The sequence below is a fragment of the Lithobates pipiens genome, unplaced genomic scaffold, assembly GCF_037356315.1.
Source record: "Lithobates pipiens isolate NorthernLeopardFrog02 unplaced genomic scaffold, aLitPip1_a1.2 Scaffold_22, whole genome shotgun sequence".
Lineage (NCBI taxonomy): Eukaryota > Metazoa > Chordata > Amphibia > Anura > Ranidae > Lithobates > Lithobates pipiens.
The window spans coordinates 309,148,275-309,162,021 of NW_027507784.1; the positions used below are offsets into that span (position 1 = coordinate 309,148,275).

General features: G+C 45.7%; 1 protein-coding gene across 1 annotated transcript in view; it reads left to right on the forward strand.

The window, feature by feature from the left end:
• Positions 1 to 13,747, forward strand: part of PKD1 (polycystin 1, transient receptor potential channel interacting) — a 243,841-nt gene that overhangs the window by 95,391 nt on the left and 134,703 nt on the right. The window contains exons 3-5 of the mRNA XM_077449362.1: positions 237 to 406; positions 5,508 to 6,176; positions 8,503 to 8,683. Of these exons, the coding sequence (XP_077305488.1) occupies positions 237 to 406; positions 5,508 to 6,176; positions 8,503 to 8,683 (1,020 nt within the window). The remainder of the gene's footprint in view (positions 1 to 236; positions 407 to 5,507; positions 6,177 to 8,502; positions 8,684 to 13,747) is intronic.

Here is a 13,747-nt window from a genome sequence, read left to right on the forward strand (position 1 = left end):
TTGTACATACGTTTTGCACAGATTGGTAGCTTTGGTGCTTTAGAATTGTTGGAAAACAATAAGCTGGAATTTCCCTTTTATCTGGGCTTAGATCCATTAGAGAGACTCTTTGGATGCTTCACTCTGCTGTCTGATGGTGACAGGCCAGCTGCTGTGCAAATTTGGCATCTGAATTATAGAAACTGCATAGACTGTACAAGCTGTTAATTGATTGGATCCTTTGGGGCTCATTTCAGAAACCTTAGTGACAATCCATGGTTGTGTGACTGCCGTCTATCATGGCTCCCTCGCTGGGCGAATAAGAGCGGGATTAGCGTTGTGCAGGCGGATTCTACTGTGTGCGACCGGCCTCATGTGGCCTCTGGCCAGCAGCTCTTTAATGTCTCTTTCTCCAAATATCTGTGCGGTAAGTAAACACTGACGTATTGGGTTATAGAGATTTTTTTTTTTATTGGGTTATAGAGAATTATTTTTTTCTAAATATCGTTATGTCATTTTGGATTGCTTAGGGTGGCATTTTGGGCCTCATTGATCAAAGTGTAAAAGAAGAATAAAGAATTGTTAGAGTTTGCCTTGGCCATAGCTATCTTTTTTTTTTCCCCCTTTGTTTGCCTAAAATGACACTGGGCAAAGAAAGTGACCATCCAATTGGATGGTATAAATAGTGCAGACTAAGACAATTCCGCCAAATAGTGCCCATAAACTCGACATGGTGTGATCTTGGGGTTGGGAGTCTTGATTTTCAAAGCGTTTGTCCCTTTCTGGTCAACTGTCCCTTTCCGGTAGTCCCAATGACCAGTACATGCCTGGCTACTGGACCACTCTGTGAATGTCCATGAGTGGCCCAGCCAGAGCCCAGACCTGAACCCGATTGAACATCTCTGGAGAGATCTGAAAATGGCTGTGCACCGATACTCCCCATCCAACCTGATGGAGCTTGAGAGGTCCTGCAAAGAAGAATGGGAGAAACTGCCCAAAAATAGCCCAGCTTGTAGCATCGTACTCAAAAAGACTTGGTGCCAAAGGTGCTTCAACAAAGTATTGAGCAAAGGCTGTGAATACTTATATGTACATGGGATCTTTTTCCTTTTTTTATTTTCAATAAATTAAAAAAGATTTCAAACAAAATTCTTTCATGTTGTCATTATGGGGTATTGTTTGTAGAATTGTGGGGAAAATAATTTACCGTATATACTCGAGTATAGGCCGACCCGAGTATAAGCCGAGGCCCCCAATTTACCCCCAAAAAACTGGGAAACCTATTGACTCGTGTATAAGCCGAGGGTGAGATATGCCTGTCCATCCCTGTGTGTGTGTGTCCATCCATCCATCCATCCCTGTGTGTGTGTGTGTCCATCCATCCCTGTGTGTGTGTGTGTCCATCCATCCATCCATCCCTGTGTGTGTGTGTGTGTCCATCCATCCATCCATCCCTGTGTGTGTGTGTGTCCATCCATCCATCCATCCCTGTGTGTGTGTCCATCCATCCATCCCTGTGTGTGTGTGTGTCCATCCGTGTGTGTGTGTGTGTGTGTGTGTGTGTGTGGCCTTGTGTGTCCAGCCTACCTGTGTCCCGAGCCTCCGTCCGGTCCCGAGCCTCCGTCCGGTCCCGTCCCGTCCCGAGCCTCCGTCCGGTCCCGTCCCGTCCCGAGCCTCCGTCCGGTCCCGTCCCGTCCCGAGCCTCCGTCCGGTCCCGTCCCGAGACTCCGTCCGGTCCCGTCCCGTCCCGAGCCGAGCCTCCGTCCGGTCCCGTCCCAGGATCACCGCTCTTCGTCGGCGCCCATTCCCCTGTTCAAATGCCGCGCCTCCCTGTCTGTGATAGGCGGAACACAATTTCCCAGCAGCCTGTGTTCCGCCTATCACGGACATCGTCTCATCCTCGTCCGTAGTACGAGGATGAGACGATGTCCGTGATAGGCGGAACACAGGCTGCTGGGAAATTCAGTGTTCCGCCTATCACAGGCGAAGGCGGAGCCGGAGGCGCGGCTTTTGAATTATAGAATGGCCGCTGTCTGTCTGCTCGACGCGCTGATCGAGCAGGCAGACAGCGATGACTCGAGTATAAGCCGAGGGGGGCACTTTCAGCCTCAAAAAAGAGGCTGAAAATCTCGGCTTATACTCGAGTATATACGGTAATCCAATTTGGAATAAGGCTGTAACAGAACAAAATGTGGAAAAAGTGAAGCGCTCTGAATACTTTCCAGATACACTGTATGTCCCTAGGTAGTTTTTGTCTATCTATTCTAAATAATTTTTTAATCTAGACTTTCAAAAGATTACGAGAACAAAAGATGGGGATGTTGCCTATAGCATACAATCAGATTTCTTTTTATAGAAACATTAAAAAATAATTCCTATTTTTGCGTTTGTGTGGTATCTTGCTATAGTGTTCCGCACAAGACAAAGAGATCAGTCAATCTATTTGTCTATCTGTATCTATGTTTATTCACTTATAGTGATGGACGAACTTCCGACGGGACGTTTCGCGAAAGCGAAATGCGAACGGACCCAAACGTTCGCGAAACCGAACGTTCGCCGCGGGCCCCATTGACTTCAATGGGAGGCGAACTTTGCAAACCTTCATGTCGAATTTGCGGCCACGTGGTAATTATTAGGGGGTAAAACGTAGTCCCACCATCTGGACAATGACATAATACATGTATGAGGTGAATTTGGGATCGATAACTACAAGCATTTTTATTTTATTTGGGAAATTGTTCTAACAATTCAGGACTATGGAGCTAATGAAGGCAATGGAGGAGAGGGAAGGTCAGGGACCAGGGTAGGCAAAGAAGAGGGTGCAGGAGATGATCACCAGCAGCGTGACATACCGGAATGACACATGCACCGTGATAGAGGCATCTGACAGCAGCACCGTAATACAGAGCACTGACAGCAGCACCGTGACATACAGCGCTGACAGCAGCACCGTGACATACAGCGCTGACAGCAGCACCGTGACATACAGCGCTGACAGCAGCACCGTGACATACAGCGCTGACAGCAGCACCGTGACATACAGCGCTGACAGCAGCACCGTGACATACAGCGCTGACAGCAGCACCGTGACATACAGCACTGACAGCAGCACCGTAAGCAGCCCCAGGAGGAAGTCAGCACAGCACAGGGATGGTGTGATCCCCTCATAATAAGAACCCCCAGGAGGAAGTCAGCACAGCACAGGGATAGTGTGATCCCTTCATAATAAGAACCCCCAGGAGGAAGTCAGCACAGCACAGGGATATCATAAGCAGCCCCAGTAGAAATATGACACCGCTCAACCTCTTCAAAGAGGAGGGTAGGGGCATATAGTACGGTGTGCTTTTTTGGGTCAAGGAAGTGAGCAGACTGTACGTCAGTCCCTATACCGCTGAAGGACTGCTGCAGTATAGGGCAGCGGTCAGCAGTGGTGCACGTCAACCCTATCTATTGTGGACCTATAGCGGTCCTTACAGAACAGCAGACTGTACCGCACTCAAGCCTATGTACCGTAGCACCCTATACCAAGTTACCAGTCCTTATAAGAACTTTTGTGGACCAAGCAGGTTGTGTATTAGTGTTTAGCAGACTGTACGTCAGTCCCTATACCGCTGAAGGACTGCTGCAGTATAGGGCAGCGGTCAGCAGTGGTGCACGTCAACCCTATCTATTGTGGACCGATAGCGGTCCTTACAGAACAGCAGACTGTACCGCACTCAAGCCTATGTACCGTAGCACCCTATACCAAGTTACCAGTCCTTATAAGAACTTTTGTGGACCAAGCAGGTTGTGTATTAGTGTTTAGCAGACTGTACGTCAGTCCCTATACCGCTGAAGGACTGCTGCAGTATAGGGCAGCGGTCAGCAGTGGTGCACGTCAACCCTATCTATTGTGGACCGATAGCGGTCCTTACAGAACAGCAGACTGTACCGCACTCAAGCCTATGTACCGTAGCACCCTATACCAAGTTACCAGTCCTTATAAGAACTTTTGTGGACCAAGCAGGTTGTGTATTAGTGTTTAGCAGACTGTACGTCAGTCCCTATACCGCTGAAGGACTGCTGCAGTATAGGGCAGCGGTCAGCAGTGGTGCACGTCAACCCTATCTATTGTGGACCGATAGCGGTCCTTACAGAACAGCAGACTGTACCGCACTCAAGCCTATGTACCGTAGCACCCTATACCAAGTTACCAGTCCTTATAAGAACTTTTGTGGACCAAGCAGGTTGTGTATTAGTGTTTAGCAGACTGTACGTCAGTCCCTATACCGCTGAAGGACTGCTGCAGTATAGGGCAGCGGTCAGCAGTGGTGCACGTCAACCCTATCTATTGTGGACCGATAGCGGTCCTTACAGAACAGCAGACTGTACCGCACTCAAGCCTATGTACCGTAGCACCCTATACCAAGTTACCAGTCCTTATAAGAACTTTTGTGGAACAAGCAGGTTGTGTGTTAGTGATTAGCAGACTGTACGTCAGTCCCTATACCGCTGAAGGACTGCTGCAGTATAGGGCAGCGGTCAGCAGTGGTGCACGTCAACCCTATCTATTGTGGACCGATAGCGGTCCTTACAGAACAGCAGACTGTACCGCACTCAAGCCTATGTACCGTAGCACCCTATACCAAGTTACCAGTCCTTATAAGAACTTTTGTGGAACAAGTGAGTTGTGAATGTTTAGCAGACTGCAGCAGAAGGGCAGCAGTCAAGTATAATATCCTTTCTATATTTGGAAGAAAGAATATTATACATGTACAAGCCTATTACTGTACCACTGATACCAGTCCTGAAAAGAACCTTTGTGGAACTAATAATAACAGCAAGTCTTTAAAATTACCCTCACTGCCTGACAACACTGCTTCCTTCCTGTCCCTATACAAATTGGCAAAAAAAGAGAACGATTAGTGGTTACTGGAACAGCTCTTTTGTGGACCTTGATAGTAACAGCTAATGATGATGATGATGATGATGATGATGAAAGACTAATCTGGCTGTCCCTGTAGCATACACCGTCCTTTCCCTTTCTCTAAACTAACAAAAGACACTCAGGCTGCTGCAAGAATCAGCAGCACAGCAAACCTATCAACACCTAACACCTATACCAGTCCTGAAAAGAACTTTTGTGTACCAAATAGCTAGTGGTTTATCTCTCCCTACTCCACACAGGAACCTGTCCCTATCGTAACAGAAGAAAGAATGTAAAATGGCCACCGGATCGGGTGTATTTATAGGTTAGGGGGAATGTCCAAGTGTCCATGTGCTGTCATGTCTCAATTGGCTGTCCTGTATCACATGATAAACGTGTCACCAAAGGTTAAAGTTCTTGTATACATTAAACACGTAAGTCCGCCGCGGCGAACGACGGAAAAAGGCGTTCGAACGTGCGGACCGCGAATGTCGGAAATTCGCCGCGAAACGACCGCCGGGCGAAACGTTCGTCCATCACTATTCACTTATCTATCTATTTAATATAACTTATATATCTTTCCAGTTAAACCATTGTGTTCTTTTATTTTTTGATATTTTAGGATCTGATCTAATCTATTGTCCACCCAGTCCATCGACTGACAGTGAATCTGTGTTGATCTTCGTGCCCAGCACCTTGACATATGCCAATAATGAGACCTGCAGTGCCAAGTGCTATGCCGAACTCTACAACTACTGGGCTCTAGACTCCAAGCATGGTTGTCTGTGTGGTGACATCTTGCCCTCTAATGCCTCTCTTCGGTGTCGGGAGGTTTGTGACACTCCATCCCTCCTGTCTGGGTGTGGTCTCACCATTATCCAGGATGTATTCAGGACAGAGTCTTTCACCTTTCTGCATGCCTCCAGTGATGTGTACAGACTCGGGGAAGCTGTGCACCTTCAGGTCATGTCTCTGATCCCTGTCCGTCATCTACGTTGGAATTTGGGGAGCCAGGAATTCAACCTTAGCCAGGTATTTAACACCAATGAGGTGAGCATCACCCACAGATACGCCCAACCAGGGGTGTACAATGTGACCGTGGAACTGAGGTTCGGCAGCAGAGATCTCCTCTTACATGAAGAGCTCCGGGTGGTGGGCATTCCAGAAGAGGTAAAGCTCCTGGGCCCATCCCTGGTCAGGGCCAATGAAACTGTGGATGTCCATGTGATGACTAGAGGAGGAACAGATGTGGAAGTACAATATATTGTAACATCACAGGATGACTTGGCAGGTAAGTTTGCAGGTATTGATTAAATGAGCTTTACAGGCTGTGTCACTTCCTCTCAGTTGTTAATGCGATCCAGTATGGGCAAACCACACCACTTTTTCTATGCTTTTGGGCTGTGATTAACTTTGCATTGACACCCACAGTGGTTCGCAAACACAGTGAGATTGTGATGCGGGAAATGCGCACGGATCACAGCATTTTCTGCACCGCATATGTGAAGACTTTAGTTTCCTAAATCACTATTCAACATTTTTATGACTTCTCTCACCTCTGCGACTCTTCCCCACTATTCCATAGCTCTCTCTCTGCCTTATTTCACCAACTATCCAAGAAGATGTTGTCTTATTAACAATCTGCGAAAACATTGGGCATTAGTATTGCTCGGACATTGAAGAAGGGGGACACACCCCAAAAGCTTGTCCTTAAAAAAAAAAAATATATATATATATATATAATTTTTATTTTATTTATTTTTTCAAAGGTTAGAGTGTAACCTCATGCAGATATTTAAGCCAAATCAATGTATTGGTAAATTACAAAACAGTCAGACATCAAACATCGAGTAAAAAGAAGGGGATAACTGAAAGCAGAATAAGTATATAAGTGTCAATATTACTACAGTGATTGAGTGACCTGTATAGCGCTACCTATGCGAACCTCAGGGCGCTTTCTTGCCGCCAGAGTCCATTTGCGGCTTTTGCGTGGTCCTTTACCCCGTAAGATCCTGACGCTTACAAACACATACAACATTGACATACACATACTAAGGCCAATTTATTTTTATTTTTTTAGACAAGGTCTAATTAACCTACCAGCATGGCTTGGGAGTGTGGGAGGAAACCGGAGTACCCGAAGGAAACCCAAGCAGACACAGGGAGAACTCCAGGCAGATGGTGTCGTGGTCAGGATTTGAACCAGCGACCCTATTGCTGCTAGGTGAAAGTGCTAACCACTACACCACTGTGCTGCCCAGTGGTTTAGCAATGTATATAAAAACATGAAGTGGGTGCCAATAACACAGTAAAGGGTGCTCGTGAGTTTAATGCGGATAATGAGTTTGCTGTGTTGAGAACAGCGAGATATACAAAAAAAAAGTGGCCTCCACAGCAGGCGAACCAGGGAGGACAGAAGGGGAAAAGGTGTAAAGAAGGGAAGGAAAAAAAAAGAAGAGGGTGGAAGAGGATGCTGGGAAAACCCTAGCTGATATCCTGGGGCCTCAGTGCCCATAGCAGCACATAACTGGCTATGGGAATAGAGGGGTGGACATATTTAATCCATGGGGTCCAACTTTTTAAAAAATTCTCTTGCATATCAAGAGAATGCTGGTGAGATTTCATTGATAACAAAGAAATCTAAGCAGCGGTGGACTTCTGTAATAGGTGCAAACTGTTGTTTTCAAGCTATTGGTATAGTTTGTTTCACTGCCAGTAATACAAACATTACCAATTTAAAGGGGTTGTAAAGGTTTTTTTTATTTTCTAAATAGGTTCCTTTAAGCTAGTGCATTGTTGGTTCACTTACCTTTTCCTTCGATTTCCCTTCTAAATGTTTTTTTCTTTGTCTGAATTTCTCACTTCCTGTTCCTCCTCAGTAAGCTGTTCAGTAAGCTGTTCTGGCTGACTAAACACCATCGGATGATGGTGTGAAGTTTACTGAGGAGAAACAGGAAGTGAGAAACTCAAAGAAAAAAACATTTAGAAGGGAAATCGAAGGAAAAGGTAAGTGAACCAACAATGCACTAGCTTAAAAGAACCTATTTAGAAATCAAAAAATGAACCTTTACAACCCCTTTTAAAGACCTTGTGAGGACTGGGGATTTTCAGATGTAACCAGACATACCGTATATGAATCCCTTGGAAAGGGGCAAAACCTATACGTTTGCCGGGAGAACGGGTGTAGGTGTGCAAAACGAGGCAGGAACATATACCACCTGAAGATGGTTTTAAAGTGTTAGCGTGTCGATGGAGAAGAAAGCCATCATGGACCAGATCTGTGACCAATCTTCCTTGTGTTTTGGTGCTTTTGAGGTCTTATTCCCACCTGGAAATGTAAGTGTTGCTATTAGGACTTTTGAGACTTTTCAACTGCAACTAGAGAATTGAGATAAGTCTGGGGGGGGGGGTCAGATCTTTATTAGTGAGCACCATAGTTGGCCAATGTTTAATTTGTAAAAAGTGAATGAGTTCGGTGGATGAGGCCTGTTGCTTGTCTCTGATTTCTGTCTTAGTATAAACAGAGCAACCAGTGAGGAATTAATGGATGCAGTTACAAGCAACTTTTCAATGTTATTGTAGGCCACTAACATGGTGTCTCCTTTCTTCTCTTGAAGTGTCTCCGGCTTGTCCCCCGGGAAGTGTCGTGTACCCCAGCAATAACTATTGTTACCAGCTAATAGCAGAGAAGGCTGGGTGGTTCGAGGCTCAGAAGACCTGCCAGGACTGGGGGAATGGTGTCATGGCAGTGGTCAGCAGTTTGGAGTTACAGAGTTTTTTGAAGGCTCATGTTACCAGGTATTGTAAATTGTTTCTTGAGCTGGGACTTGGGGAGAGCACATTGACAAAAACATGCACATCACAGCTATCATTATGGTAGGCATAATACATTTAAAGAAGATTTTCTTGACCAGTGTTCCCCCAGAGATTGCTAGGGTTTCCATGAGCAGTTCCAGACTGGCCCTCCGCCTAATGGTGCCTGCATAGTTCTGACGCTAACATCAGTCGGCATAGTCCAGTGGCTTTGGACCTGTTTTTAATTCATTTTAGTGTCATTCTTTCCACTGACCACCAGTTTAAAGAATGTTCTTCCAACCGGCCAGCAGTGTAAGGGAGCCCTTCTTCCACTGATCAGCAGGTAAGGGACATTCTTCTACTCTTGCCACTGAATGTTAAAGTGCACTTTTTTTTCACTGACCACCAATGTAAGGGGCATTTCACCACTGATCTCTATTGCAAAGGAGTACTTGGAGTACTCAAAGGGATCCTTCTATACCATTAAAGTGGTTGTAAAGGCTTAAAAAGGAGAGCCACCTTAAAAAAAAAAATATTAAAAGTCAGCAGCTACAAATACTGCAGCTGCTGACTTTTAATAAATGGACACTTACCTGTCCAGGGTGCCCACGATGTCGACAGCAATAGCTTGTCTCTCGGCTGCCCCGCCGCTATCCTCTGTCAGGGAATCGGGAAGTGAAGCATTGCGGCTTCACTGCTCGGTTCCCTACTGCGCACTCGTCTTCACTGGTCCCCGATGTGTTCTGGGAACTTTGTGATTCCCAGAACACAACAGGGGGGTGCGGTGCGAGCATCTGCGGCTAGCTATTCCCGGAAGTGGGTGCAGATACCTGGATTATACAGGTATCTGCACCCCCCTCCCCTCTGAAAGGTGCCAATTGTGGCACCGGGGGGGGGGGGGGGGGAGGAATCCAATGAGCGGAAGTCCCACTTTAGGGTGGAATTCCACTTTAAGTATTTTTTTACCTTCATGCATTTTTATGCATGAAGGTAAAAAAAACATCATTGTGCTGCTCCCCCCACAGTCCCCCAATACTCATCTGTGCCCTCTCTCGATCCAGTGATTGTGCACGGCTCTCCCACCCACCCCCTCATCCTTGGCTCCCACTGCTGTTAATCACAGTCATTGAGCCAAAGGGGGAGGGGGGGGGGGTAGCCGCAGCTCTATGTGTCTTTTGGATGCATAGAGCTGGACTTGGGAGGGAGCATGCACCAGTGACCCCATAGCAAGTGGCTTGCTATTGGAGGCATTGGTCAAGGGGGAGGAGCGCCAGCGGGGGACCCAAGAACATGAGGCTCAATGCTACTCTGTGTAAAACCATTACACAGAGCAGGCAAGTATAACATGTTTGTTTTTTTAAAGGCGAACCTTTAATACCACTTTACCAGTGGGCCCTTCCCCACTGACCACCAATGTCTAGAGAAGGGGCACCTCACCACTAGTGTATTAGGGCATTTCTACACTGACCACCAGTGAAAAGGGACAGAGATCCCTTTCCACTCGCCACCATTAATAGTTTGCCATTTCCCACTGACCACCAATGTAAGTGTGTATCTTACCACTGTCCTTCAAATATTAAGGGGCACTTCACCACTGGCCACCAGTGTAAAAGGAAACTACAATTTCTGTAATTCTTTTCTGGCCTTCTTTCTTTTCATTATTTTTTATAAATATAATTTTGTCCTGTGGAGCATCAGTGTTTTTTTTTTTTGTTTGGTGTTTGAAGATACATAAGGAACATATACAAAAGGAATAAAAAGGACAGCATAGTGCATACAATTATATAAATGTTTTACAAGAAATGTATAAATATATATATATATACTGTAAAGGACAGGGCTGCTGAATGATGAAAGACTTTTGGTCTTGGCCAGCAGTTACGATAACATGTCAAACCACAGTGTGAAGATAATTCCTGTTCTTGTGTGTTCCTTGGACATGCCACCACCTAAAGCCAGCTTTCTGAAGTTAGTATACAGTCCAAGCACGTTTATTTTAACTCTGGATAGAGTAGGGAGAGGTTAGAACTCCCGTCATGGACATTCATCCTTACTTAACATTCCGGTGACAATTGTCACTGCAGCAGAAATTAGGGAAATTTCAAAAGTTGATGGCTTAGATAAACCCCTTTGAGATATTTGCATTTACTTTCTGTTCTGGTAACAAAAGTCAAGATTTTTCTAACCCTTCCCCACTAACTTTCCAGAATTTAAAGCTGAACTCTGATAAACTAATATTGTCTAAACACAGAGGGCATGTACTGTACATTCTTACTTGAATCTTGGTGTGCTTTGTGTATTTTATTCCAGATCTATGCAGTAATCCAATGTGAAACTTTGCTTCTTGTAGGAACTTCCTGTAATAATGACCAGTTGCTTTTGCTCTTTCCTTGTGTAGCGTGACTGGTCTTGTCTCCGCCCCTTCCTGTAGTTTCCTGCAGGCAGCCTGTAGTGGGTGGAGCTGCTGGGCTCCTCCCAAAGCTTTGCTCTCTGCACAGACTATGTACAGCACAGATAATACTTTTATAAGGTGATATATGTGTTTACAAGGGCATTTGGTGCACACAAAGTGGATTTATATCTATTGTGGCTATTGAGAAAATTTTTAAATAAATATTTTTGTGCCTGGAGTTCTGCTTAAAAAACAAAACAAAAAAGTTTTTAGTGGGAGTTCCACGTTTATATAATGAGACGTCTAGGATTTTATGCTACACTTCAAAAATGTTCTAAAAATGTATTCATTAAAGAGATCATGTCACCATGCTCATACATGACAAATTGACAGTGTCACTGCAAAGGGCCCCCACCCACCCTACCACTTCTCCACAGTCATAATTACATGGTAAGGTTGAATAAAGGTATCAGTCCATACAGTTAAACCTGTGTGGGTGTGTTTATGTTAATGACATTTCCCATATCCTTATATATTGTATAAGATGCCCATCTAGGAGTTTTTTATTTTTTTTATTTTCAATACTCCCGCAGACACCACCCACTGTGGAAGGGAGTGCCACATCCTTGTTGCTCTGACAGTAAAGAACTTCTTACGCAGTTCAAGGTTAATTTGCTTCTCTTCCAACTTCATTGAGTGGCCACTTTTCCTTTTAAGAAGCCTGGGGTTGAATAGCTCCCTTTCTATGCTAGAATCACCATAAAGATATTTGTATATTGCCATCATATCCATTCTTATGCCTCTCTTCTCCAAGGAGAATAAGTTTGATGTTTAGTAGTCATTCCTCATAACTGATGTCCTCCAGCCCCCTTATTAGCTTTGTTGCCTTTCTCTGTTCTCTTTCCAGTTTCAGCACATCCTTCATTATTGGTCACATTGAAAAGACTGGTGTTGTCAACCTGTGGAAGCATGGCTGTCACCAGACATTGTGACATTGCTTGGACCTAGCAATTGGCTGCTAGACCCTGCTAACCCTGCTAACAATCACATGCTTGTTAACATATGTTGAGCTCTCGCCCTCCATCACACAGACTGATAAAACTGCCTCTGCCCTGCCGAAGGTAAGACTGCGCAGAGGAGGCAGAGATTGGCAGGAGTACTGTGTTGTAAAAGAGGAGAGAGGGGGCCTTGACTGCAAGCAGGACTGTGATCCGGGGGGGGGGGGGACTGTGATTTCTAGGGGCAATGTAATGTAATAATTACAGTGCAATGCCCTCTACATCACGGTGCCCATTTACAGTGCAGTCCCTTTACATGAAAGTGACACTAAAGTTTTTTTGTTTTGTTTTTTAAATAAAAAACATATCATACTCATCTCCACTGTGCAGCTCATTTTGCACAGAGTGGAACCGATCCTTGTCTTCTGGGGTCACTCGGCGGCTCTCTCGGCTCCTCCCCGCTTCAGATAACCCCCTGGGAGAAGCACTCTCCCAGGGGGCTACCTTGCGGGTGCGCTCCCAAGTCCAGCATTCGGCGTCCATAGACACAGCATGCAGGACTCGGCCCTGCCCCCTGGCGGCCACGTCATTGGATTTGGTTGACAGCAGCGGGAACCAGTGTCTGAGCTGCTATCAATATATCCAGTCAACAGCCGAGAACCCTAGGCAGAGAGATGGTACATTCCAGTGGGACAAATTTGAGGGTTCAGGTAAGTAAAATGGGTGGGGGGGGGAGGGCTTGGGGCTGGTCACTGACAGGTGTTTTTTCACCTTAATAGGTAGGATGCATTAAGGTGAAAAAACACTTACCTTTACAACCCCTTTAATGTAAAGGGGGCTACACTGTAAAGGGGGGCTTTCATATGAGATATGAAGGGGAACTGAGGACATTGTGGGACTGCTTTAAAGGGGGAACTGTTATGTAAAGAGAGACTTGGAAACTGATATGAAGGGGTTGTGATGTGAAGGGGGACTAAGAACCGACTCTATGACCACCAGCCTCCCTGATCCCTGGCTACACCAAAGTCGGCCCCTGATGCCAAAAATGTTGGGACCACTGCAGTACAGCCGCACATGTAACATGCTTCCTTTTCTTGTATGGACTCAAGTCTGCACAACATGTTGGTGGAAAGGGCGATCACAGGGAGAATGGAAGGGAGAAAAACTCTTGCTTCCCTGGAGTCCAAAAGAAAACCTAGGTACTCCAGAGGCTGCGTCGTCGGCACAATCACTGACCTCTTTAGGTTCAACAGCCACCCAAATTCCTGCAGGGTCTGCATGGTGATCGCCACATCCTCCTCTAATTCTGAGGCGGAAGATGCTCTCAGGAGGAGATCGTCTAGGTAGCCCATGATCGCGATCCCACGTTGTCGCAGAAAACCCAGAAATATCAGGTATGGTTGTTAGCTGCAGAAGAGGATGGACCGTTGGAGGGAGGGTTGGTAAGGGAAGTATAGCAGATGCATGATCTGACTTCCTTAATTGCATTCTTTACAACATATTGGGGTTATTTACGAAAGGCAAATCCACTTTGCATTACAAGTGCACTTGGAATTGCAGTCGCTGTAGATCCGAGGGGGACATGCAAGGAAAATAAACAGCATGTTAGCTTGTACATGATTGGATGCTAAAATCAGCAGAGCTTCCCCTCATTTCAGATTTTCCCCTCAGATTTAC